Here is a 27,334-nt window from a genome sequence, read left to right on the forward strand (position 1 = left end):
CGTTATTACATACTTCAGGAAACATCCCAACCTCTTCCAGACAGTAAATGCCTCATATCTTGCTTTTTCTGTAGTAAAATAGTTTTAATGGGGATAATTATGGCACTGTTTTTCAAGGTAAAATACTCTATTTGAAGTCTGTCCGGCAAAGATTCCTAAAGAAGGACAATATCATCCTTTAGACTGAGGAGTGAACCACTTTCAACATCAGAAATGTTTGTCCAAAGCTATGTGACTTTGACTATATGTAGGTGCCTACATACAGTCTTGCTGCTAGCCTTGATACAGGGTTGAACATTCATGCATACCTGGGGGTGTTCTCAAGATGTTTCTTGAACTGTTGTGTTTTGTTTTTTCAGATGCCTAAACCCCTCCATTTTTATGAGGAGTTCAGATTTCTAAGTAGGTTTTTAAAGATTTTTATATGTAAATGCTAGATCAAAGGACTTTAGTCCATAAAAAATATAACAGGCTTAGAGCATGAAATCTGTTTCACCTGTTGTTTTAGGTAATTTCTCTTTTAGTTTAAAATGGTATGGCCTCATCTGGAGTCCTGTGTTCAGTTCTGGTCTCCCCAGCTCAAGAGGGACAGGGAACTGCTGGAGAGAGTCCAGCACAGGACCACCAAGATGATCAGGGGACTGGAACATCTTTCACATGAGGAAAGGCTGCAGGAACTGGGACTGTTTAGTCTAGAGAAGAGGAGACTGAGGGGGGGGATGTTATTAGTATTTACAAATATCTAAATAGTGGATGTCAGGAGGTTGAGACATCCCTTTTTTCTATAGTAGCTAGCAACAGGACAAAGGGTAATGGGATGAAGCTGGAACACATAAAGATCCACTTATATTTAAGAAAAAACTGTTTTACTGTGATGGTGAGGGAGCTCTGGCACAGGCTGCCCAGAGGGGTTTGTGAGTCCCTGTGCGGGACTCTCCCCAAGTTCCCTGTCCCTCTTGAGCTGGGTTGCTCAGAAATGGACACAGGACTCCAGATGAGGCCTCACCAGGGCAGAGGAGAGGGGAAGCAGAACCTGCTGGCCACACTCTTCTTGATGCATCTCAGGATGTTATTGGTCTTCTTGGCCACAAGGGCACATTGCTGACTCATGTTCAGTTTGCTGCCCACCGGGACTCCCAAGTCTCTCTCTGCAGAGCTGTTCTCCAGCAGATCAGTCCCCATCCTGTCCTGTTGCCTGGTGATGTTCCTTCGCAGATACAGGACTTTGCACTTGTCCTTGTTGAACCTCATGAGGTTCCTCTCTGCCCAACTCTCAAGCTGGTCGAGGTCCCACTGAATGACAGCACAGCCTTCTGGGGAATCAGCCAGTCCTCCCAGTTGGATGTCATTAGAGAACTTGCTGAAGGTACATTCTTTCCCCTCATCCAGGTCATTGATGAAGTTGTTAAACAAGACTGGCCCCAGAAGCCATCCCTGTGGAACTCCACTGGCCACAGGCCTCCAACTTGATTTATGGTTGAGTCCCACCAGTAACCCAGCTCTACTATATCTACCACTAAACCATGCCCCTAAGCACTACCTGTACGTGTCTTCTAGATAATCCCAGAGATATCTTGAATCTTGCATCTTTAATACAGTAGTTTCTATATCAAAGTGCTATTTTTTGTTTGAAGTTCATGGAATCTGCAACAATTGCATTATGTACAGCTGGAGTGTCCAGGTTCATATTTTTTTTTTCTACTCTTTCTGCTACTTTTTAGTATTTTGTTGCACTACATCTTGTCAAATAAGTACCAGAAACTTTCTTCAACCTTTTTCTTATAATAGAGCTTTTAGTTGGTGGTAGTGTAATCATAAGTATTCATTAATAGTGTGAAAATGGCATGTTCAGTGCTATAACTTGATATGAATTTTACTTAAGATGATCATGAGATATTAGCAGCCTTTTTTAATCTTATTATTAAAAGATTTCAAACCATCAAGTTTATTAACTTGTTAAATTTATCATTTATTGAGCTAAAGAATAACATAAACTTCACCTCATTTTCAATACTAAATATACAACGAATTTTATGTGTTCAAAACAGGTTTGTTCTTGTTCCAGTTGTAGTTCATTTCTTGAGGAGAGCATAAGTCAGACTTCTCTGTAGAATGCCCTAAAACTACAGTGCCCCCTCAGACTGGCTTGTTGCTTTTTGCTGGTGTAGCAGCTTCAGTCAAGCACCAAGGGGAGCCTTCTGTCCATATTCTGTGAATGGGTGTGTTGATCTAATTGATCTTGGAGGAGCTGCACGAATGAAAATGGGTTAAGTCTGTCTTTACTACATGGATTTGAAAAATATTAAATATATTTAATGTATTTAAATTAAAGCTTTTGACATACATTTTGAGTCAGCATAAAATCTGCTGAATCTGGAAGTTACAGCTAGGGAAACTATAATGCAAATGCAAGATGGCTCATTTTATACTTTCATACTTAATTCCTAAAAGTGCATAAGAATTTGATATCTAATTAATTTATATGATTTTGCATCAGTCAGTTATTAAAATGTTTTTGAATGTTTTAGATGTATCTTTGTTACCAATTCAAATCTATTAATTATAGCCTCTTATTCCCTATTTCCAGAGCAAACTAAAAAAAAAAAACATTCAATTACTACCACAAGGTACTGTTTTATTCAGAATTTTGTTTCTTGATGCTTCAAGGTGACAGATTTGAGTAAGTGAACAGAAAACAGACTCCTCCCTCCCCCAAACTTTTTAATTAAACATTTTTTTCTAACTTAATAGTGGGAGGGAGTTGTACATATCAAAATGCTTGCTTCAAACAGTTGGTGTACACAAATGAGCTCTGAAAAAACTCTTGTAACAGCTTGAAAAAACTACTGAAGGGAAGTTTTTTGTAGCACAATTAGTTATGCAAAATTTAATGGTTGTGGCATTTCTCAAATAGCAAATACTTTGCCTGGTTTTTAAGCATCCTTGTGATCTGCCTTAGAAATTTGTGATGGAATTTTTCTTGAGTGGAAGAAGAGTGCTTATGACAGATCTCAAGCATACTTCTCTGACGATAGAAAATTATTATTCAATAAAGTGGTCAAAGGGGAGTGACTAAGGGGAAATAAATACTGTTCAGTTTTTTTCAAGAGTGTTGAACACCTAGGCTTATGAAAAAATTAACATAAATGCTGAAGGTTAAAATACCCCTTGGTAAACAGATCTCTGTACCATGGTACTGTTCATCTCTATGATTCATAAAATTATGACACGGTAGGGGTTGGAAGGGACTTCTAGAGATCATCTAGTCCAGCTTCTTGATAAAGCAGGTTTACCTCGATCAAGTCACGTAGGAATGCATCCAGATGCGTTTGGAAACCTCTAGAGAAGGAGCCTTCACAGCCTCTCTGGGCAGCTTGTTCCAGTAACAAAATTTTTCTTTATGTTTCAGTGGAACTTTTTATATTCCAGCTTATGTACATTACCCCTAGTTCTGTCACTGGACACTGGAGAAAAAAAGCTTTGCTTCAACCTCCTGACATCCACTCTTTAAATACTTGTAACCTTTAATGAGATCCACTTTTACTGTGCCAGAGCAGGGCCACCTAGAGTAGGTCACACAGGTAGGTCCACAACCCATCTCAACAGACTGAGCAGAGAGCGCATCTCGACAGAGAGCACTGTTCCAGTGCTGTGTCACCCTCACAGTGAAGAAATTCTTCCTTATGTTTCTTTGGAACCCCTTACATTCCAATTTATACCCGTTGCCTCTTCTCCTGTCATTAGACATCACTGAGAACAACCTGGCTCCATCTTCCTGACACCCACCCTTTACAGATTTGTAAACATTAATGAGGCCACCCCTCAGTCTCTAAACTGAAGAGCCCCAGCTCCCTCTCTTTTATCATAAGGGAGATGCTCCACTCCATCGTCATCTTTGTGGCCCTGCGCTGAACTCTCCAGCAGCTCCCAGTCCTTTTTGAACTGAGGGGCCCAGAACTGGACACAGGATTCCAGATGCCATCTCAGGAGGTCAGAGTAAAAAGGGAGCAGAACCTCTCTTGACTTACTGCCCACAGCCCTTCTAATACACACCAACATGCTATTAGCTTTCCTGGCCATGAGGGCACATTGCTGGCTCATGCTCATCCTGCTGCCCATCAGGCTCCCCAGGTCCCTCTCCCCTACTCTGCTCTCTGAGTTCATTCCCCAGCCTGTACTGGTACGTTGGATGATTCTTTCTCAGAGGCAAGACTCTATGCTTACCCTTGTTGAATTTCATTAGATTTCTCCCTGCCCAACTCTCCAGCCTGTCCAGCTCTCATTGAATGGCAGCACAGCCTTCTGGTGAATCAGCTAGTCCTCCCAGTTTGATGCCATCAGAGAACTTGCTGAAGGTACGTTCTTTCTCCTCATCCAGGTCATTGATGAATAAGCTGAGCAAGACTGGCCCCAGAACCCATCCCTGTGGAACTCCACTGACCACAGGCCTCCAAGTCAACTCTGTGCTGTTTATCACCAGTCTCTGGGTTCTGTCTTTCAGCCAGCTCTCAGTCCAGTATGTTCTGTGCTATCTGTGACTGTTTATGTAGCCATTATGCTAATAATTTTATGTAACTGTTCAAACTCAAATCCATCGCCTTTTTGTACTTCTTCATTTACTTCCTTATTACTCATTAGTACAGGTTTCAGGAAGATGATTTCTCTCTATCATAAGGAAGTATTTTTATAGATATTTTTATTATATCAATATTTCTTGACATATCTGCATTCTTACCATTTTTCATTGTTTACTTTCTGAATTTCAAACTGATATTTTGTTTGCAAAATGCTTTGAAAAACTTTTTTCCTATTATTATTATATTCCACTTATATATCTATATATAGATATATGAACCAACAGTGTTCTGTGGTGGCCAACAAAGTCAATGACGTCCTGGCCATAAATATATTAAGATATATATATAGGGGCCAACAGAACCGGGGCATTGATTGTACCTTTATACTTGGCACTCATGAGGCCACACCTCAAGTGCTGTTGGGCTCCTCACTCCAAGAGGCACTTGAGGGGCTGGAGAGATGGACACCGGAGCTGGGGAGGGGTCTGGAGCACGAGTCTAATGGGAAGTGACTGAGAGAGCTGGGGTTATTTAGCCTGGAGAAGAGGAGCCTGAGGGGAGACACGATCAGTATAACTCCCTGACAGGAGGTTGTAGTGAGGTGGGGGTCAGTTTCTTCTCTTCAGTAGTGAATGATAGGTCAGGAGTAAATGGCTTCAAATTGTATCAGGAAGGCGTAGATTGGGCATTAGGAAGTACTTTTTCCCTGAAGTTATTAAGCATTGGAACGGGCTGCCCAGGGAAGTGGTGGAGTCACCATCCATGGAGATGAGGTGATGAGGGACATGGTTGAATTTAGTGATGGGTTTGGCACTGTGAAGTTAGTAATTGGACTCAGTAAGCTTAAAGATCTTTTCCGGCTGTAATGATTCTGTGACCTAAGAATGTTCCTAAACTTACGAATTGTACTATTTTTATATTTTTGCCAAGTTCATGCTGCAGAAGCATTTTAAAATGTAGGCAGTTGGTCTGAGAAGGGAAAGGTATCAAATGATCAGGTAGTGTAAGTCATGCATTTTAGTACCCAAAAAGTGTAAGATGGCCTTTGGCACATTTGAAATACAATTTCAGATTTGGAATTGTAGTGATGTTTCTCCAGTGTATTTGAAAACACTGATGATAAATTTTAACTTTACTCAAAGAATTTTGAAACAGTTTTGTCATCATCTGTTGGACTGAGGGGCTTCAAAAGGTTGTTCTTAGGATCATGAATATTATTTTTGCTTTGGTAAATTTAACATACAATTGAAATAATGTATTTCATGCTACAGCAACTGAGCAGGATACTACAAGCAAGGAAATGTGTGAATTAATATTTTAATTTGTCAACAAATTCTAAAGAAGGCAGAAAGAATTAGTAATGTTTATTACATAACTCTGCATTTAGTATTTACCAGCCAATTTCAACAGTGATTCAGTCGTTGTCAAAATACTCCATATATTTTAAAAAAAGATCAGAAAAACTAATTTGTTAGTACTCTTAATCAATTTGAAATAAACTTTCCTTTTTGTAAACCCGTAATTTCAAGTTGGCAGCTGCAGATACAAAATATACAGTTATAACTCTCATAGAAGACAGTGAATTCTGGATTTTTTCAGCTGCTATCATCTTCTGAAGATTACCCTTAAAGATTTCTTTTTTCTCCAAGTTTTACATCAATATTTGATACTATGTGAAATATTTTCCTTTCCTTCTTCTACAGGTAAACTATTTCACATTGACTTTGGTTATATTTTGGGTCGGGACCCTAAGCCTCTGCCTCCCCCAATGAAGCTGAATAAGGAGATGGTGGAAGGTATGGGAGGCACACAGAGTGAACAGTACCAGGAGTTCCGTAAGCAGTGCTACACAGCCTTTCTTCATCTCCGCAGGTAACAATACTGGTTTTATGCTAAAATTTATTAGAGCTGCTGTAAAGCAGGAAAGAAATAGTGTAAATGAATCAGAGAAAGGAAGTATTTCTGTCAAATTCAAAACTTGATTGAAGTCTGAACGTGGATACAAGAATTTGTACAAAACAAAGGAATGATTAGATCATAGTATTGCTGTTACATGGAGCTCAAATGTAATCGTTCTTCAAGTTAAGACTCTCTGTTTTGCTTGTTTAATATAAATATTTTTATAATTACTTATGTGGGTTGGTAAATTATGTCTTGCTTTTTTTGGCATGTTTTTGATCTTAAACAACTTTCTCTGGTTATTGATGATCAAATAAATGTCCTAAGTGATTATCCATTTGCTGCTTTACTCTCCTCTAGAATAGTGATGCTCAAATTCTATGGTTTGAAGATGTTACATACATAAAGCTTATTTGGGTTTTATCTCGCAGGATAAAAATTAGCCACTTACAGTGTGACAATCAAGTATGTTTTCAGTTTCCTCAGATTCCCAGAACTGTGACAGTTCGCACCTCTTTAGACTGTATTTATAGACCAACAGATCTCTCCTTTCAACTAGGAAACAGCTTCATGCTTTTGCAGTGACTATATTACTTACTATTAACTTTGCACCTAATAGATCAGCTTTATTTTATGTGAACAGAGCACAGGTAAGCTCTCTTGATCTATCCAGTGATTTGATTTAGTACGTCTTCAGTGGAGCTGAAAGATGCCAAGATCGTGTAGTGTAAACCTCCAAATATGTGGGGAAGAAAGTTAGGAGTGTGGAGAGCACGAGTGGAAAGTACATGTAGCATAAGTAGGCAGTCAATGATAAAAACCAAAAATGCTGCGTATAGTTCTCCACTTGTTAAAAGCAGAAAGAGTAAGGAGTCGGTTTATGAGCTGACGTTATTGATGGAGAAAAAGCAATTTAACGGCGTGAAAATGCAGCATCATTTTATTAGCAAACAATACTCGTGACATCAATGAAAAGTTGGGAACGCTAATTATATACCCCATGTTCTAAATTTTGCTTAAAATTGTTTTGCAATGCTATATTTCTTTTTTTTTGTGAAATCCTTGAGTTGTTTTTATTTTTTAAACCTAGCTGTTTCAATGTGAAGATCTGTTATGTCAATGAGGAATTGTCCATTACATTAATTTATATAAGTGTTTACTACAAAAATCATCATTAACTGTGGAGAATAGCAGTAATTTGTGTATAAAACTGAACTATAATTCAAGATGGTTTCATTTTTAGTGTCTAGGCCTGTAGTTGTAATTATAGTCTCTCCAATATTTGTTCAGTTTAATAGGGAAGTATTTTTAAATGGCTCTCTAAATATTTTTAAGGCTTTCAACAAAGAAAACATAATATTATTATTACTGTAACAATTACTTTAAGCAGCTAGAACTAAGAATGATTAAGATTAATTGCTTATTGAAAAAGCATAATTGGAGGTGGAATAGAATAGTTCTAACAGTTCTGCATGTTGACACAAACCTGTTGACAGATAGTGTGAAATCATAACCTATTATTGCTGAGACAAAATGCAAACTGTCATCTCTGTTTAAGTCTGTCTTTCTTCATTTCCCTGGGATATAGACAGTTTTATGCATCTTTCAAGATTCCTGGTGGAATGGGTGTTGCATCGTGAAAAGTACTAAAAGCAAATTTAAAATTCCAAAATGGAAAAATAGTTTTGTTCATTGTTTTGGGTTGGAAGCAGTTTAGAGTGATCATTGGCATGCAGACCTTTGGGTTTACTTTTTTTTTTTATTTCTAGAGGACAAAGGAGATGCTTTCTATGTTTTTGAACGACAATAATCAGTTATATGTGTTTTTAATGAGGGAGTGGCGTCAGTGTTCTAAATGTGTTGAAGAGTAAATTGTGGCTGGAAGCAAAACTTGGGCTGACATCCCCACTCGGGCTGTAGCAGCCTTTTATACCTTCATCATGCATATTGAGTCTATTTAAAGATGTTCAAGTGCTGTTACATGTCAGCATTTCCCTTCCTCTAAGAATTCCCAGTTTATACATCCCCAGCAGAGAAGAATCCAGACACAGCATTTGAGTTTTTTCAGGAGAGAGGTTCTAGATTGTGTTACTTCTTCACAACTAAGTATTTCCCCTGTTTTAGTCCCATGAGAAAGAAGTCTGATGTTCAGTTTGAGTTAGTGGGCATAGGTAACAACAAAGAAGCAAGAATCAGCTAGTGACAGAATTAGTTTGGGCTGAGATTTGCTCTGTATGGGTGGGGATATCCAACTGGCTTGACTAGAGTTGTGTATCTCAGTGTTTTCTCAATGGTATAGTGGACAAAGGAGACAATAAGGAGACCATTCTTATGAGGAAAGGCTGCAGAATCAGTGCCTGTGCAGCCTGGATGATAGGAGAGTGAGGGAGGACCTCATTAATACTTCTATTTAAAAGGTGTATGTTAAGAGGATGAGGCGACATTTTTTTCTATAGTGTCCAATGACAGGAGAAGGGGTAATGGAAAGAAACTGGAACACAAAAAGTTCCACTTCAACTGCAGGAAAAACTTCTTTACTGTAAGGGTGAGGGAGCCCTGGCACAGGCTGCCCAGGGAGGGTATGAAGTCTCCTTCCCTGGAGATTTTCAAGACCCACCTGGATGTTTTCCTGAATTACCTGATTTAGGACTAGATGATCTTTAGAGATCCCTTCTAACCCCCACCATTCTGTGATTCTGTGATATAGATCTGAATGAAAAATCCTACAGTCAACAAGTGGAAAGCTCTGATGAACCTTGGGAAGTGCTGATTCTTTGAGAAGGCTGTAGCTGACTGTGCAGAGGGTAGGCAGTCTTCTAAAAGCTGGGGGTAGCTCATGAAGACGGAAGAGCAAAGGTGAAAGTGGATGTAATCAAGTCTGGACTGTGAGGAAATACTTTTAGAAGAACAAAAGCCATAATTTATTATAGCTAACTGGGACATGATAGTAATTTTGAGTATACATAGACTTGAGAGGATAAGAAATGAGTTCTGGGAGTCCCAAGTTTACTGCAGAAAAGGCGATTGCATTTAAAACTTAGGATTTTTTTACTTAAGACAGGTAAACAGAGCTTTAGTTTGGGACTGCAGATAACTGTACACCTTGCTGATCTATTTTTGCAGTAGCAGTTTATGGCTTTTAGTTTGATAGAGTATTGCAATGTTAACAGCCTAAAGATTTGGTTGATTTAGGACATCTCTATGCAAAGGGGCTGGTAAATTGTTGAAAAAATACATAAAGCAGTCCTTAGGATCAAACATATTTCACGAGATTTATATACTGCAGCTGTTCTCAGAAAAGATAGAACTTCCATCTGATGTGGCTTTCTTTCTTAGTATATATGAGAACTCTTCTGTGTAGGAGTAGGGTTTTGTTAGATTTCTTAAATTTTTACAGATCTTTTTTGGCACTTCATGTTCTAACTGTTTATCAGGCTCATGTAGCTGAGTGCTCATCAGTTTGTAAATTAATTTGTACTGAGCTTTGTGGAAAACAAAGAATGCATTTGCTGGAGAAAGACTTAGGGTCAGGTTTGGGTGCTTAACTGAAGCTCCTTAAACCTAGAAGAACTCAGCTCTTAATTCGTTCTGGTTGCAGATGGAGGTTTGCCATTCCAGAAGCCTTTGTAACATAGATGTCAAAGACAAGTGATATGACTTGTCTGACTAAGGTGTTACGAGTCAGATTCCGAACTTGGCTGTTTCAGAAAAATATCTAGTCTTAAGATGAATTTGGCTGTCAGTTGACCAATTGTGAACATCTTGTCATCTTTGCCAAGAACGTTGCCTATGGGAAAGACGACTGCCACCTGGCTAAAGTGGGAAGCTCTTACCTTTCTTATCAAATCCCAGTTTCTAAATTTTCTACAAATCTGTGAAATGGGACAGGAATTCTAGAGACAGCTAAGAAATTTACTTAATTGTTTACTGTGTTAAAGAAATGTTGGTGTGGGGGGCACAGCAGAGACCTGCAGATATAGTGAGCAGCTCTTTCCTAACTTTTGTCTCTTCACACTTCATACTCCCACCAAATTTCCTTTTCTTGAATGTTTTGGGGAGGGAGTGGGGTGTTAATTTAGGTTCTTCAGTTGTTCTTGTGATTATGATACTTTTATTTTAAGCACCAAGAACCAGAAAAAAGTTAGTTGTATGGAATAAAACCAGCTCTTAACTGCCATGCAGTAACGATATCTTTGAAATCTCTTTTAAAAACCTCCATCATTTAAATAATCGTAGTAATCTGTAGTGCTCGTGAGGTCTCAACTTCTTTCTGTGTGATTCAAGAGGAAAACAAACTCTCAACTCCTTGGTCAGGTCAAAAGAAGGGCTACCAATGAGAGCACCAATGACCTAGGAAAAGACTTGAGAGAATTTAGCTGAAATATTTAAGCATTTTTAAAATGAGATTCGCTTGTTTCAGGCAAGTAGAAAAGAAAAAAAAATCCTTAAAATCTGTAGTTTCTGTTCCTGGTATCAAAGTAACTTGAGTGCTAGATTTCTCAGTCAGACCTGAAAAAAAAGTGTAGTGTTACCTTTCTTTCTTTTAACTTACGATAAAAATATTTTTCCTGATTTCAGCCCCTTGCCCTCTGGAAGATGAAGCAGAACAGATAAATTAGACACTGAGGACTTCTGCCCAAACAGTTCATTTTAAATGCTTGTGTTATAAAGATTGGAATGTGTTAGGTAGCGTAGTTCCAGATAATAGTAAAGTTTCTGATGGAATTGCAGTTTTATAGAGATTCTTTTTGTTGAGCATTTATTTTACTTTGAAAATTAAACCTATGAAGCCATCCTTTTGTGTGGTTTAAATACTTTCTACTCCTTCCAGTTGTCAGCTTCTATATATTCAACAGCTTGCTAATAAACAAGTTTTGCTGCTAAGAATTCATTTTCTATCATCTCTGAAGCACCTAGTGCTCTTAGCAAAACAATCTTTCAGTTTTTGAAGACAGATATGTATTTTGTCTCAGAAAGGGCACTAGATTCACAGCTTGAAAATTATTATTTCCAAAAGCAACTTAGAACTAATTTCCTGCAAGGGCGAAATGGTGTGTTCTTAAAAATTCATGAGTACTTCCAACACCATGGCAAAACTGAAGACTCTGCTCTATCTTGCCTTTTTTACTGCTTATAAATAATAGTTGTTCTTCATAAGTGTAGGCTCACCCCATTGTTAACTGGAGCTTAACTGAGCAACTGCAGACTTGGATCTAGTTAAATCACTTATATTCTACTTCTTATGGCAACTTGAAAAATAATTCCTTGTAATTGTGAAGACTTCAGCTTTTTGAGTGCTAGTTTCTATAATGTTACTATATCACTGATATTCTTTAATAAAAAATAACCTTTGAATCTGTATTCTAACATATGTTTGTCCTAGTAGAGGTAGAACATGGCATTAAATCTTACAATATTTGAAACCACAGTTTATATTTGTGTCTCTGAATAAATGTTCTGAAAATTTTTAGAAAATTGTAGTCTGTTCAGTTTTGGCAGTTTGAGGGTTAAACTTTCACTGCTAATATCAGGTAACATATTTTTAGCATGACTGTATTCAATTAAACTATTGTGAATGCATCTCCTGAAGCATTACCAGTTCACACTTATGATGATGTGTTCCTCAAGTTTTTTTACAAAATGTATAAAATACAATTTATGTAATTTGCTCCTCTGCTTAGGTATTCCAACCTGATCTTGAACTTATTTTCCCTCATGGTGGATGCCAACATTCCAGATATTGCTCTTGAACCTGACAAGACTGTAAAAAAGGTAACTGGAAAGCTTTCCTTGTGTTTCAGTAGTCTTAAGTCATGATGTCACTAAGTACTCAGTCACTTGTGGTGTCTTATTTGTAACTAACCTAAAAATACTTCCTCCTGTTTTGTAAGTTTTGAGCAATTTCTAGAATCTGTGAAGTTAAAGACAGGAGAAAATGGTTTTGAGATCACTTAGCACACATGCCAATACAGAATTGCTCTTTATCATCCATGCAGAGGTTCAGTCTGCTCTAACAGTCTGTCCTAAGTGGTATTTTAGTATTCTGTTAAGAGCAGTGATCTCACCTTATGAAACTTGATAAGTGAAAAAATCAACACTGACCGTGTTGTGAAAAATTGTTCCATCTAGACTAGAATGCTGCAAGTCATGAATGGTTTGATTAAAACAGTCTACTCTTAGCTACAAAAATAGTGTGCTGAAGATTTAGAACCAGTAGACATGTGTATTATTACCAAAAAATTTTTGTGTTTTGTGAAAGTAAACTCATGTCCCATAATTCTGACTTAGTCCCTTTGCACCAGCCAGAATAATTCTTCTCCACTTGATATTTCAGCAACAATTAACAGAAAAATACTATGAAGTCTGCATGTCCAATGAAAGTCAGTTCAGTCTAATTTTTATTCAAGCTCAGTGTTTTCAGTAAGCTTTGAAAGCCAAGTTTCAGAATCTTTACCATTTCAGGTTCTAATATCATTCCCTTAACGAAAACTAAATTGTGACTCCAACCAAATTTTTACTTTTACCTTCAAAAGTTCATTCCTGTTCAGATTTTCTTCCTTTCAAATTGATACAAAGAGTTCATGTAGCTATTCAATTTCATTTCCATGAAGACTGAGCTAGCCAGAATTTCTGTATTTTTTAATAACTTGTAATCTTGAAAAACTAGCAGATAATTCTTTTTCCATATCAATATTTGAAGATTACCTCTGTTCCTTAGTGACCTGCAAAGATTATGTAGATACTCAGATAGAATATAGACAATAGAAGCTTAAAGTAGAACAACAAAATGGTACAATATCTAACAAGTTCTAAGAGTATCTATGTTTTAGTAGAGAGAACTAAGACAACCTTCCTAACAGCTTGCAGCATGTCTGGGAATTCTGCCTACTGGAAAATGGGAAGAAGCATTTTTTTTTTTAACTTCCAAAATATGATAAGGGAGGGAAAGCAAAATGTACAAATAAATGGACAATAAATTGTGAGAGAAATCGAAGTATATATCTACAGCTAGTAGAGGGATTAATTTTGGAAAGTTTGTCATGGACTGAAGTAAGTGATCAAGAGATCCAACTGATGGTTTCATGGAATTTTGGAAGTGCTGATTCTTTCTTCTTTGCAGCAATAAGTTTGATACTTACCATGTTTTTTAATCTTAATAATTCCTGTCCAGAGTTCATTGTTGCTTGAATATGGTACTTGCTTATTCTCACCTTGGATACTGTCTCATGAGCTCTGACTTTTTTATCAAATGGAATCTCATGGTATTCTCTGTCAATTAGCAAGCAATATCCTTGTAATATCCTTGTTTATTATTAATATCTTGCCATTGTATTTTATGTTGGTTAACTCTGCAGAAGAGATGCTCATGGATATTTAGCTTTCTGTAATTAATAATAGAATATCAAGTTCTGTAGAGTATTTGTAAAAAAATTGTTTTAATGGAGCAACATCTGAGTGTTTCAAACATTCCTAATAGAATTCTTTTAATCTATATAAACTTAATACATAATTTTCTTGAAATTACAAGTTGAGATACAGAATTGAAAGCCAGCAAGTTTTTTCTGCAGCTCCTAAGTATGTTATAGTTCACTGATCAAAGAATCAGAGAATCTTAAGGGTTGGAAGGGACCATGGGAGATCATCTAGTCTAACATCCCTGCCAGAGCAGGACCACCTAGAGTAGGTCACACAAGAACTCATCTAGGTGGGTTTTGAATGTCTCCAGAGAAGGAGACTCCACAATCTATCTGGACGGCCCCTTCCAGTGCTTCCTTACCCACACGGTGAAGAAATGTTTCCTTGTGTTTCTTTTGAACCTCTTACGTTCCAGCTTGTACTTGTTGCTCTTTGACCTGCTGGAGAGCAGATCTGCAGGAAGTGAACTGGGAGTCCTGGTTGATAATAAATTGAACATGAGCCAGCAATGTACTTTTGTGGCTAAGAAGACCAATGGCATCCTGGGATGCATCAAGAAGAGTGTGGCCAGCAGGTCAAGGGAGGTTCTTTTCCCCCTCTCCTCTTCCCTGGTGAGGCCTCATCTGGAGTCCTGTGTCCAGTTCTGGGCTTCTCAGCTCAAGAGGGACAGAGAACTGCTGGAGAGAGTCCAGCACAGGGCCACCAAGATGATCAGGGGACTAGAACATCTTTCTTATGAGGAAAGGTTGCAGGAACTGGGGCTGTTTAGTCTGGAAAAGAGGAGATTGAGAGGGAATATTATTAATATTTAGAAATACCTAAATGGTGGGTGTCAAGAGGTTGGAGCATCTCTTTTTTTGATGGTATCTAGCATCAGGACAAGGGGTATTTGGACACAAGAAGTTCCATTTAAACATAAGAAAAAACTATGTTGCTGTGAGGGTGATGGAGCAGTGGCACAGGCTGCCCAGGGAGGGTGTGGAGTCTCCTTCCTTGGAGGTCTTCTAGACCTACCTGGACATGTTCCTGTGCAACCTGATCTAGGTGGGCCTGCTTCTGCAGGGGGTTTGGACTAGATGATCTCTAAAAGTCCCTTCAACTCTACCATTCTATGATTGTATCATTGGACATCATAGAGAACAGGCTGGCTCCATCGTCCTGACACCCACTCTTTACATATTGGAAACATTAATGAGGTCACCCCTCAGTCTCCTCTTCTCCAAGCTAAAGAGGCCCAGCTCCCTCAGCCTTTCATCATAAGGGAGATGCTCGACTCCCATCATTCTCTTGATGACGCTGTTCTGAACTCTCTTCTACAGCTCCCTGTCCTTCTTGAACTGAGGGGCCCAGAACTGGATACAATGTTCAACCCCTTCTAATACATCCCAAGATGCATGCCACTGGCCTTCTTGGCCATGAGGGCACATTGCTGGCTCATGGCCATCCTGTTGCCCACCAGGACCCCCAGGTCCCTTTCCCCTACACTACTCTCTAAGAGTTCATTCACCAACCTGTACTGGTACATGAGGTGATTCTTTCCCATATGCAAGACTCTACACTTACCCTTGTTGAATTTCATCAGATTTCTTTCCAGTCTCCAATGTGTAATAGTTAAAAATGGAGTTCATGTAAAGTGTGATTGCATTGTATCTACTTGGAAAGAAGCAAAATCTAAAAGGAAATTCCAAGACAGATGAGTTAGGTCATTGTGGTTGCTTCTAAATTCCCTTACAAAGTATAAATAACAGTGCTTTTTTTGCATGAAGTGAGCATAAGCTGAATTGTTATATGAGAGATCATTATTAGGGCAAACACAGCAATTAGTTATTGAGATACTGAGCTTTGACAATGTGACATCTTGGTGAACTATGACTTTAACACCCTAGTTGGTTCAAGTCTGTCTGTTCACAGAGGCTTTAAAATGTGGAAAGAGTGAAAACTGAACCAGTAAGGCAGGTATTTCAGATAAGGAATGCAAATTGGTTTCACACCTTCAAATATTTTGAGAGGGAAAGATTTTTACTTTCCCAAGTTCTGCAAGTTCATTTATGATCTGATTTTGACCCTTTATAAAACAAAACACAGTGAAAGATAACTGAATTATTTAGCTTGTTCATAAATGTTTTTTTAGTTTGTACACTTTTCAGCCCATCCCCAAGTACTGTGATGTTGTATGAACTCTCATTTTATGTCTGACGGCTCAATTGTTTTTTAACTCTTGTAAACAACTCAGATTTAGTCTTTTTTGTTCAAAAATTATCCTTTGAATACACACCTGAAATTTGTGCAAAAATAATATGTTATGATGGGATCCCTAAAAAGCAGGTGACCAGAGGGCCCTTCCATAAAGCGTTTGTTGGCATTCTGATCTACTGGATGCGTATGACTAGGTACAAAACTCCTACAACAGTAATTGTTTTCTTTAGTTCTCAATTTTTTATTTTACTTCTTTACTTTTAAAAAATAAAAGTTTCCAAGTCAGCTGTAAATGGACTAGTATTAGAATTACAGAATTAGGTCATTATTGTTTTTTTTTAAAAAATGTCTTACAAAACTTGGTTTTGGATACTAAATGCCCAATAGCCTATCTCAAATCAGTTATGAGCTTTATTATAACCAATGAAAAAAGAGAACAAGGCGTCTTGCTCAGTCATTTAACAAGATAACACTGTACCTTGTTGTAGGAAAATTGAATAAATTCTTTCAGCATTTCAATTGATTTTTATTTTTTTCTTAAACCTTTAAACAAAAAATCCATATATATTTCAACAGACTCAAATTAGCTAAAGATCTATTTTGGACTGACCTGTAAAATTAAATTACCTTTGATGTGCAAGTCAAGTCAATAGTCATTTCAACTGTAATAACACTTTCATGGAAGACAAAGGTGGAGATTTACAAATGTTTCTGTATCTAAGAGGTTATTCTTCATAACAGCGTAGGTGGAAGTTCATGGCCAGTGTTTTCCTTATTGATGCTGTAGTAATACTCATTCTCTGTTTTGCAGAGCCCTCAATTACCCTTAAGGGGGGGCTGGTGAGCCAGTGAGGCTCTAATCTCTCAGGCAGCTGAAGTCCAGTTACTTAGGTAACTAGATAAGTTATTTTCATCTAAATTTGGAGATAAATCAGAATATACTGGGCTGGGGCAGCGGGGCGGAGAGAATTTTCTTATTTTGGAAATAAAAGAATGCTTACTGAAAGCACTATTGCACTTCAGTTATTTTTCTGTTCTTTGACATTGGAGTTTTTATTAAGTGCAGCTGTACTAATGCTACCCAAGTAGGCATGAATTATGCTAAATATCATTTCTAAAGAAAGATTTTTCTTTAGTAGTCACAGTTTTGATTCCTCAAAGTAGAGATATTTACGTGTTAGATGGTAGCTCAAGTTACGGTCTAATCTATAGCTTTGCAAAGTGACATAATGCACTAGTCTCACTTCTGATAGGCGAGGTGTTGCTTTACACTGCAGGAATTATCTGCCTGCTGATGAAAAATTTAGCAAGATATTGAAACATGCTAGTGAGTAAAACCACCTTCGGAAATATTTTTATTATTCCCCTTTTCAAAACTTTCAGAAAGTAATCTCCTGAGTGAGACAGGATAAAGGTTTAGTTTTTTAATCATATACATGTTCTAAAGAAAAATAAAATTTGGATACACCATCTGATAGAATAAAATAAATTGAAATAGAATAAAGAATATGACTGTAACTCTGGCTTGATTTTTTGTGTTCTCTTTTATTACTTCCTGTAATGATACATGTATGTATGATAACAGGCATCTCACTAATTAGAAAAGATGTTTGCAAGTCATCAGTCCTTGGACTTTCTTAGAGAATCGTAGAATCTTTTCAGTTGGAAAAGACCTTTAAGTTTATCGAGTCCAACCACTCACCTCACACTGACAAAGCCCACCACTAAACCACGTCCCTCAGCACCTCAGCTAAACATCTTCTAAATATCTTCAGGAGTGGCGACTCCACCACCTATCTGAGCAGCCTGTGCCAGTGTCTAACAGCCCTCTCACTGAAAATATTCTAATCTCCAATCTAAACTTCCCCTGGTACAACTTTAGGCCATTTCCTTTTGTCCTATCACTTATTACTTGGAAGAAGAGACTGACCTCCACCTCGCTACAATCTCCTTTCAGGCAGTTGTAGAGATCAAGAAGGTCTCCCCTCAGCCTCCTTCAGACTAAACACCCACAGCTGCCTCAGCTGTGCCCTGTCAGAGTTGAGGTCCCAACCCTTTCCCAGCTCCTGTACCCTTCTTTGGACATGCACCAGAATCAGACCAATAACACTCAGAAAATTAAAGAAACAAAGTAAAGAAGCAATTTTGTAGAATAAGTCCTCTTCATTAAGGCAGTGGATGATTTAAAATGTGGTTTTAAAAATAAAATCTTTTAAAGAATTTTAAACTGATATGAGAAACAAGACTTTTCATAAAAATCTGAGTGCAGAAAGCACTTCTAAGCGATTTTCTTACTAAGCTGAGAAGAAATTAAAGGGAAGTCAGGATCTTAACAATTGGAGACTGGTTTTGCCATCTACCTTCCAGTAACAACATGACATCCCAAGGATCTAACTGGCAGAATCAATCTTAATGTCTAACTGAAAGCATTTTGCGTAGCTATTGTTTCTACCCAATAGTTGTGAAAAGCTTTGTGAGAAATATGTATCAAGTGAAGGCAAAATTGGAGCAGCATTTTGTGGTAAAATAAGTATAGATTCCAAGACATTGTTTATGGTACAGAATGGTGTAAGCAGAACTGAGCCCTCTGTTCCTGACATCTGTGAAGGTCCTTTCATATTCTTGTTCAAAAGAGAGGAAGCTTTACCCAAATTGATTTAACGTAGTGGAGAAAAATGACAATGTGGATATGTTAGCATGAAAAGAACTGGCAACTCCTATTGACTTTGATGGGAAGATGCTAGAACACAAAAAGTTCCATTTAAACAGAAGATAAAACTTTTACTGTGAGTGGGACAGAGCACTGGTACAGGCCGCCCAGGGAGGATGTGAAGTCTCCTTCTCTGCCACTTTCCAAACCCACCTGGATGCTTTCCTGTGCCCTCTAGTAGAGTTGAACCTGCTATAGCAAGATACTTGGTCTGGGTGGTGTCTAGAAGTCCCTTCCAACCACTGCCATTCAGAGATTCTGTGATACCGGATTAGAGACTGCCTTCTTACTCACTTTGCATTGTCACACCTAAAACTGGACTGAAAATGAGTCATGCAGCATTGCCCTAAAACAAAACCAAAAAAAAGCTCTCTTTCAAGTTTCACAACTATTCTTTGAGAGTGTATGGAAAAGTGCTTTTTCAACTAGTTATCCACTTTCAGTGTGAATATCTAGTATCAGTAGATAAAGTGGTTAACAGTACTCATTTGTAAGAAAACCTTGTTTTTGTGACTCACCTCTTTTAGTCTGGTTTCAATCACCACTTTTCCTTATCGAAAAACTCAGAAAACAGTGATTACCAACTACACAAAATTATCCCCATCCTCAAAACTGTAGGAGCCCTCTTTGAATTCTTGGTGCTTTGTTTAATAGTAAAATGTTTGTCAGTTTTTGACCAAGAAAAAGTAGCTGCAGAACTTAAAATTAGTTATCTTTTTGATCCTTTCATCTTCTGTCTTTTTCCATTCTATTAATAAAGAAAATTGTCAGACTGGTGTGCTTCACCTCATGGTTCATGATCCCATCTGCCCCTGCCACCCTCTGATTTAGGCTTTTCTGAAAACCCACTTTGGCTTAAAAACGTCACAAAAAGAAATTAAATTGAAAAGTAGTGGAAGATCCTCCTCATTTTACCTGTCTCTCTGTGACCTCTGAGGTAATGGTCTTTAAGTTTTCTACTCTTCCCTTATGCTTTTCTACTTACTAGTTTTCAGGAAAAAAAAGCTTGACTGAAATCTCTTCATCTTGATTTGTCAATGCATAACTGATAATACAATGAAGATTTCCCCACATACATCTTCTTTTCTGCCAGTGCTTCTTGCTTTTTCATTTCTAGTACAGCTCCAACACCAATTACTAATTGCTTGGCTTTTTTAAATTAGCCAGTGCTGTAAATTTAAGTAGTAATGACTAAAATCTGCAGTCAATTATAAAGAGCAGTTTTGTGTAAGGGATAGGCCATCGCTCTTCAGATGCAGCTAATGTATTCAGCATTGTCACTTCCTAACACAAAGAGCTTTTGATTTTTCTACAGGAAAGCCAGATGGTTTCTGTCTGTCCTTCATAGCAAATTTGACCTTTAAATTAGAAAACGTCAGGGACCAGTGATTCATTGGTGCACAAAGAACTCAGCAGGCATTAAAGGACAGTGTCCTAATTGACTGAGCTGTGTTTCAGGTGCCCATTGATTAAAAAAGATTCTGCAACTGTTTTATTTACAGGCGAAGTTATTTTGAATCATAAATACCTGGCTTCTAGCAAGCAGCAAGTAACTGCTGTTTGTGAAAATAGCTCCATTCATTTTTGATAGAACCTTTGGATATACACAGAAAAGGCTAAAATCAAATTATTCTGGAAAGTGGAGTATTTTCTTCCTTTGCAGAGTGATAGTGAGAGCACCCTGTGCATTTCCTAGTCTGTGCAAACATTGACTAAGCGTCGTCCCTGTTGGTGAGAAAATGAGTAGTATAATTGTTTGGAAACCAGCACAAAGAGACAACAGATGTATTTTGTTCCTTTTATATTAGCCAGATCAAAGTAAAATGATTTTTCTTCTAAAGGTATAAAAGATGAAGCAGATACGATGTAACTTATGAAGAGAATTTCTGAGCTACTTTGTTTCTGAGCTGATTTTGCCCATTTCTTAATCCAAGTAAAACTCCCTGTATTCTTTACCATTTCTCTGACTATCGCAGAAGTCAGTCAGTGGATAATTGAGAGCTGACTCCACAGGTTAGTGAAAGGGAAAGGACTTGTGCTTTGGTGCCTGGCATGCCTTTTCCAGCAATGATTATCTATCCCTGCCTGAAAATAGAACTATTTGTTAAAAGGTGGAGCTAGGAAACATTGCTGAAGTTTGTCAATGCTAAGATGAAATTTACTTTTATAGGAGAAACAAATTCAGTTTTGCTTGGTTAGAGTCTTTTTGTTAGAATGTTTATATTTGCTTGCTGCTCTGGGGAGCTTTATTCCTTGTAGAAGAGTCAGATTGGCATGGTGCTGATTTTGCCTAGGCAGACGTTAATCTTTCTGTCCATTTGGGTAATAACGCTACAGCTGCACATCCAGCTTTTCTGGCTTGAGGCTGTTGGTTTTGCATGTATATTAATTAATTTCAAAATGAATTTTTAAAAAATAGAATAAACATTGCAACATAAACCATTCTAAGTATGAGAACACTCCTGTACTCCTCTTGCCTTACATTACACTTCTTGATACGTTTTTGGCCAGTATAATGAAATGTTCTGAGTGGGAACAGTATTATCTTTACTTACTGCAGCAGCTGAAACCTGCATTTCTGTGGAAGTTCAGTTTAGAGATGTTCATTAACATCTTTACTGGCTTCTATTTAAAAAATATAAAAAAAAAAAAAACCACAAAGCCTACATAGGGTTGTTTAGAAACTGCAGTTTGTTCAAATCAAAACCTTGAAAATAAAAGCTGTTGTCAGAATAGTCTTTCAAATGAAATTGCTCATGCAAATAGAGCATCTGAATAGTTTGTACAGTGAGTTGCTTGGATTGCAAGCAATAGGGAAAGCAAAAGAATCTCTTGCTGAAAAAGATGATGAGGATTAAAGGCAAGCATTTAATACCAATTTCTGCCACATGAATGTTAGGTACTGACTGTTGTTACAATTACAAGACAAAACAGTAAAAAGAATTATGATAAAAACAACTAAATATTTTTTTTGCTATTAGTTGATTTTTATGTGGGGTTTTAGTAGTGGTCAGGGTGCTTACATCCAATGCTTATTATGACCCAACAATAAAGACCATTGAAGATTCTCTTAAATTTGCAATTTGTTTGAAAACTGAACAGAATAGGGAAAGTGTTCTCATATGTACATGTGTTACCACAAAATGCATTACTACCTTCTTCAGAAATTATGGAAACATAAAATGTTAATGAGGTATTGACTGGGATACTGGTTGGAAGTTTCTAAAAGCTTCCTAAGAATTTCTAAGAAGTTTGTCTTAACTTTAGGCCTTAAGTACCTAATCCATTTTAGGTAATCTTTTAGCAGTGAGAAATGCTTGGTAGTAAAAAAAAAAAAGAAACAAAAAAAAAAGAAAAATCCTGAGTTAATTACAAGAATAACTATAGCTTGTACTGTAAAATAGGTCACAGTTGAGGAAAAAAAAATCCGCGTCAATCTGTTCTTTGGTGAAAGAGAAAGAGCAATCTTCTGGTTAAATAGCAAAAACTGTAGGTAAAATTGTACTTCTACTTTAAGATCATGTTCCCCAAACAGAGCCAGGGATGTTAAGGACAGTAATAAGGCATTTTTCAAGTACATCAGCAGCAGAAAGATGACAAGGGGGGATACGGGCCCGCTGCTAAAAGCTGAGGGTGCCCTGGTGACTGAGGATGCAGAGAAGGCCGAAGTACTGAATGTATTCCTTACTTCAGTCTTTATGATCAAGGCTAGCCCTCAGGAAGCCCAGTCCAGCAAGGATAACAGGATGTCCAGGACAACAGAGGATTTGCCTCGGGTGGAAGAGGACGAGGTTAAAGACTCGTTGGCCAAGATTAAGGCTCATAGGTGAATGGGTCCTGATGGGATGCATCCTAGAGTGCTGAGGGAGCTGGCTGATGTGATTGCTAAGCCTCTCTCCGTCATTTTTGAACAATCATGGAGGACAGGCAAGCTGCCTGAGGACTGGAGAAAGGCCAATGTCACACCAGTCTGCAAAAAGGGCGGGAAGAATGACCCAGGAAACTACAGACCAGTTAGCCTCACCTCCATCCCTGGGAAGGTGATGGAACAACTCATCCTGGATGTTATCACTGAACATATGAAGGATAAGATGGGTATCAGGGAGAATCAACATGGCTTCACCAAGGGGAAATCCTGTTTGACCAACCTGATAGCCTACTATGAGTGCATAACTGGCTGGCTAGATGAGGGGAGAGCAGTGGATGTCATCTGCCTTGACTTCAGCAAGGCTTTTGACACTGTCTCCCATAACATCCTCATCAGAAAGCTCAGGCAGTGTGGTTTGGATGAGTGGACAGTGAGGTGAATGGAGAGCTGGCTGAATGACAGAGCCCAGAGGGTGGTGATCAATGGCACAGAATCGAGTTGGAGGCCTGTGGCCAGTGGAGTTCCACAGAGATGAGTTCTGGGACCAGTCTTGTTCAACATCTTCATCAAGGACCTGGATGAGGGGACAGAGTGTACCCTCAGCAAGTTGGCTGATGACACCAAACTGAGAGGACTGGCTGATTCCCCAGAGGCTGTGCTGCCATTCAGCAGGATCTTGACCAGCTTGAGAGTTGGACAGAGAGGAACCTCCTGAGGTTCAACAAGGACAAGTGCAGAGTCCTGCATCTGGGAAGAAACAACCCCATGCACCAGTACAGGCTGGGGATTGACCTGCTTGAGATCTGCTCTGCAGAGAGAGACCTGGGACTGCTGGTTATATTGATAATAAACTAAATATGAGCCTGCAATGTGCCCTCGTGGCCAAGAAGGCCAATGGCATCCTGGGATGCATCGAGAAGAATGTAGCCAGAAGGTCAAAGGAGGTTCTTCTGCCTCTCTACTCTGCCCTGGTGAACCTGCTTCTGCAGGGGAATTGGACTAGATGATCTCTAAAGGTCGCTTCCAGCACTATCATTCTATGGTTCTATGACTTCCTACTTTGCTAATTTCTCATCTTCTGTTTGATTCTGCAAGTGATAATCACCTTTTTTTCCTCTTCTCATCATCAGTTCAACTTCAGTTAATTTGTACTTAAATGCTTCTCCCTTCTGCCCTCACATCCCCCACCATTTTCTTCTAAACTGTCCCTTGTGGTTTAAGATTTCTTCCTATTTAAATTTTTATTTATGTTATCTTTTGAAAAAGAAAGACTTTATCATAGTAACTGATAGTAGCTTTCTTATAGGACATTCCAAGTTTAACTGAACTGTAACAAAATTTCCAGTCATGCAAGTTCATATAACTCTGCAACCCTGTTCTTTTACACTTCATGGACTCTACGTTTTGTCCAGCCTTTTCATCCTTAAACATTCAAATTCTGCTGTTGAGATATGATGTTTAAAGTCAATGTATGTTTACAGGGTGAGGTTTAAAACTTTTAACCAGATTCATAAAGTATATTTCTTTTCTCTTTGACAAATACTAATGACTAAACTAAAACAATTCACTTAGTTTAAATGCCAAATTCCACTTTCAGGTGGAATGTTTTTGTTGCTTCACTGTGGCCATTCTTAAGTGTGTGGAATCAGAGAACTGTATAACATATCATAATTTGACCCCCAAATTTTTTGTTTACACCATGCCGAAATCACTTCTAGTTTCACTTCTTCTGTGAAAAACTATTGTCTTTTAAAATACATTATTTGCTTGGAAGTTCAGAGACTTCAGATAAGAATTACTATTGGTTTTGTAAGAAAGAACTGTAAGTCAATGTGTATTAATCTTTCTGATGCAGCACAAGAGGTAGTTCATCATCTTACTATGTTTCTCCCTGGCTATGTTACAGCAGTTAGTTTTAATTGCAATGCTGAAAAACTTACATGCAAAGATCTAGTTTGCGGTAGCAATTGATCCTACTGTTAATTGCAAACTGATTTTAGAATCCAACTGTGGGCAAATTTCTTTCCACATGTAGCAGTGTGCCAGTCTGTTCTTGGGGAAGGTGGAAAGTGAGATTAAATAGTCATTGGTTCTATAGAATGGAGCTGCATCTGAATACCACCACCTGCAAGAATTTCTGATAAGTTTTCTATGAGCAAATTAGAAGACTGTTGAAGTGCTTGATCAAGTGATGGGTTTAGCAGTGTTACAGTAGTAATTGGACTTTATCATAGAATCATAGAATGATAGGGGTTGGAAGGGACCTTTAGAGATCATCTAGTCCAACCCCCCTGTAGAAGAAGGTTCACCTAGATCAGATTGCACAGGAACATGTCCAGGCGGGTCTTGAAGACCTCCAAGGAAGGAGACTCCACAACCCCTCCGGGCAGCCTGTGCCACTGCTCCGTCACCCTCACAGTTAAATTTGGTTTTTTTATGTTTAAGTGAAACTTTTTGTGTTCCAGCTTCATCCCATTACCCCTTGTCCTGTTGCTAGATACCATCAAAAAAAGAGATGTCCCAACCTCCTGATGCCCACTCTTTAGATATTTGTAAATGTTAATAAGATCTCCTCTCAGTCTCCTCCAGACTAAACAGCCCCAGTTCCCACAGCCTTTGTTCCAGTCCCCTGATCATCTTGGTGGCCCTGCACTGGACTCTCTCGAGCAGTTCCCAGTCCCTCTTGAGCTGAGGAGCCCAGAACTGGACACAGGACTCCAGATGAAGCCTCACCAGGGCAGAGTAGAGGGGGAGAAGAACCTCCTTTGACCTTCTGGCTACACTCTTCTTGATGCATCCCAGGATGCCATTGGTCTTCTTGACCATGAGGGCACATTGCTGGCTCATGTTCAGTTTATTATAAACCAAAAGTCCCAGGTCTCTCTCTGCAGAGCTTATGATCTTAAAGGTCTTTTCCAGCCAAAATTTCCAGCATTACAGTATTTGGGATTGGTTTGTTGTTTGGGTTTTTTTAAATATCATTTAGCATTTTTACTGAATTCTCATTACATAACCTTTTCCATGAACATGAAAATAAATCTATTAGAGGTCTGTGCTCTAATCTGGGGAGATGTTTATGCTTGAGTATAACAGCAAGCATGTGAATGGTCCATTCAATTCAGTTGGACTCTGTGCTTCATTGGATATCAAACTGCTGTGTCTGTGGGAGATACTAACCTTCCTTCTCATCATATTTGTTACAAAGATAAAACTTCTATAATATCAGCCTGAAATATCTTCTAAACTATCCATGGTACTTGCTTCCTTGAGAGTTTGAACTTTCCTGGCTTAATCTATTCCTTCATATTGATCAAACTTCTCTTTGAGGAAAATTGAGGAAAAACTCAATTTATTCTTGCTTCACACATACCAGCCACAGACTTATAACAGTATTTTGAGAGAAACAGTGTTATCTTTCCACACTTGGCAGGCTAATTTACACTTTTTATTGGAGTGCCGAAGGGCACTCTTCTGGAATACATTGGCTTTTAAAAGAATGCGCAGTAATACTAAACTGAAATCTCTTTAAGTATTTTACTAACATAAAGAATGTGACTGTATATGCAGTATCCTTGAAATATAAAAAAAATACAACATGGGAAGAGAAGGTAGCAGCATCTCACAAATAAGACCTTGTTAAGAACATCATTGAAATAAGTTGGCTTCCGTTTTTGTCATTGCTTTTTTTTTACAAAAAAAAGGAGTCCACAGAAAACATTCAAGAAAGGCTTGATTCTATTTTGCAGTCTGTCTCGTTAGTCATTTTCAGGAGAAGGTTAAGAAGCAACTTAAATCATTTGATGCTTGCCTACATGAGAGATTTCTGATGGACAGTTCTTTAATGTAAAAAGTTTCAATGAGCTCAACTGTTTCAGATGGAAATTGGACACATTCTGATAGGAAATAAGTCACAATTGTTAAATAGGGTAATTAATCATTGAAACAATTCACCAAGGATGTGAAGCATTCTGTCTCAGTGTAGAGGCTCCATAAAGAGATTCTCACAGATAAACTAGAGGTTATGTACTTGATGCAGAAAAATATTTTACAGCATTTACGTAGCTCATTATGCAATAGACTGAAGTAGATTAATTATCATGGTCTCCACAAGAGCTCACTACACTCAAAATTTATCTTTATGACAATAAAGTGTGTGATTAGGTGGCAGCAATTAATTTTCTGCAAGTAAAGCAAATTTGCTGAGCAATTTTCATATTGTGGTCAGTACTGCTTTGCAAAGTGACTAGTAGTTTTACATTTTGAGGGTAGCATTGATTAGAGAATGCTACAATCTAGACTCAATGAAAGAGCTTTCAACTAGATTTGAAGGGGAAAGAGGGTAAAACCAACATCACTAAAGATAAGCCTGGGGACAGCACACCAGTGTTTGAGAGACAGTGTGCTAGTGAGATCCTTCTGTCTACTCAGTGGAGGGAGGGGATGAAGATGTATGTGGTTGCAGAGATACAAGGGTTATTGATGTGTGAGAAACCATGGAAATGCTTGAGAATGGATTAATAACCCAACTGAAGTGCATCTACACCAGTGCACACAGCATCAGCAACAAACAGGGAGCTGGAAGCCATTGTGAAGCAGGAAAGCTGTGACACATTTGCCATCATGGAAACAAGGTGGGATGACTCACGCAACTGGAGGGCTGCAATGAAT

General features: G+C 38.2%; 1 protein-coding gene across 2 annotated transcripts in view; it reads left to right on the forward strand.

Moving 5' to 3' along the window:
- The window catches only part of PIK3C3 (phosphatidylinositol 3-kinase catalytic subunit type 3), a 75,160-nt gene that overhangs the window by 41,731 nt on the left and 6,095 nt on the right, over positions 1–27,334 (forward strand). The window contains exons 22-24 of one of the 2 annotated variants that reach the window (XM_062018924.1): positions 6,281–6,449; positions 12,158–12,248; positions 13,307–13,743. In XM_062018924.1, coding sequence (XP_061874908.1) covers positions 6,281–6,449; positions 12,158–12,248; positions 13,307–13,309 — 263 coding nt within the window. In that variant the 3' untranslated portion in view covers positions 13,310–13,743. Of the gene's footprint in view, positions 1–6,280; positions 6,450–12,157; positions 12,249–13,306; positions 13,744–27,334 lie in introns of those variants that run through there. The other variant, XM_062018923.1, reaches the window with a different exon arrangement.

The sequence above is a fragment of the Colius striatus genome, chromosome Z (genome assembly GCF_028858725.1).
Source record: "Colius striatus isolate bColStr4 chromosome Z, bColStr4.1.hap1, whole genome shotgun sequence".
Classification (NCBI taxonomy): Eukaryota; Metazoa; Chordata; class Aves; order Coliiformes; family Coliidae; genus Colius; species Colius striatus.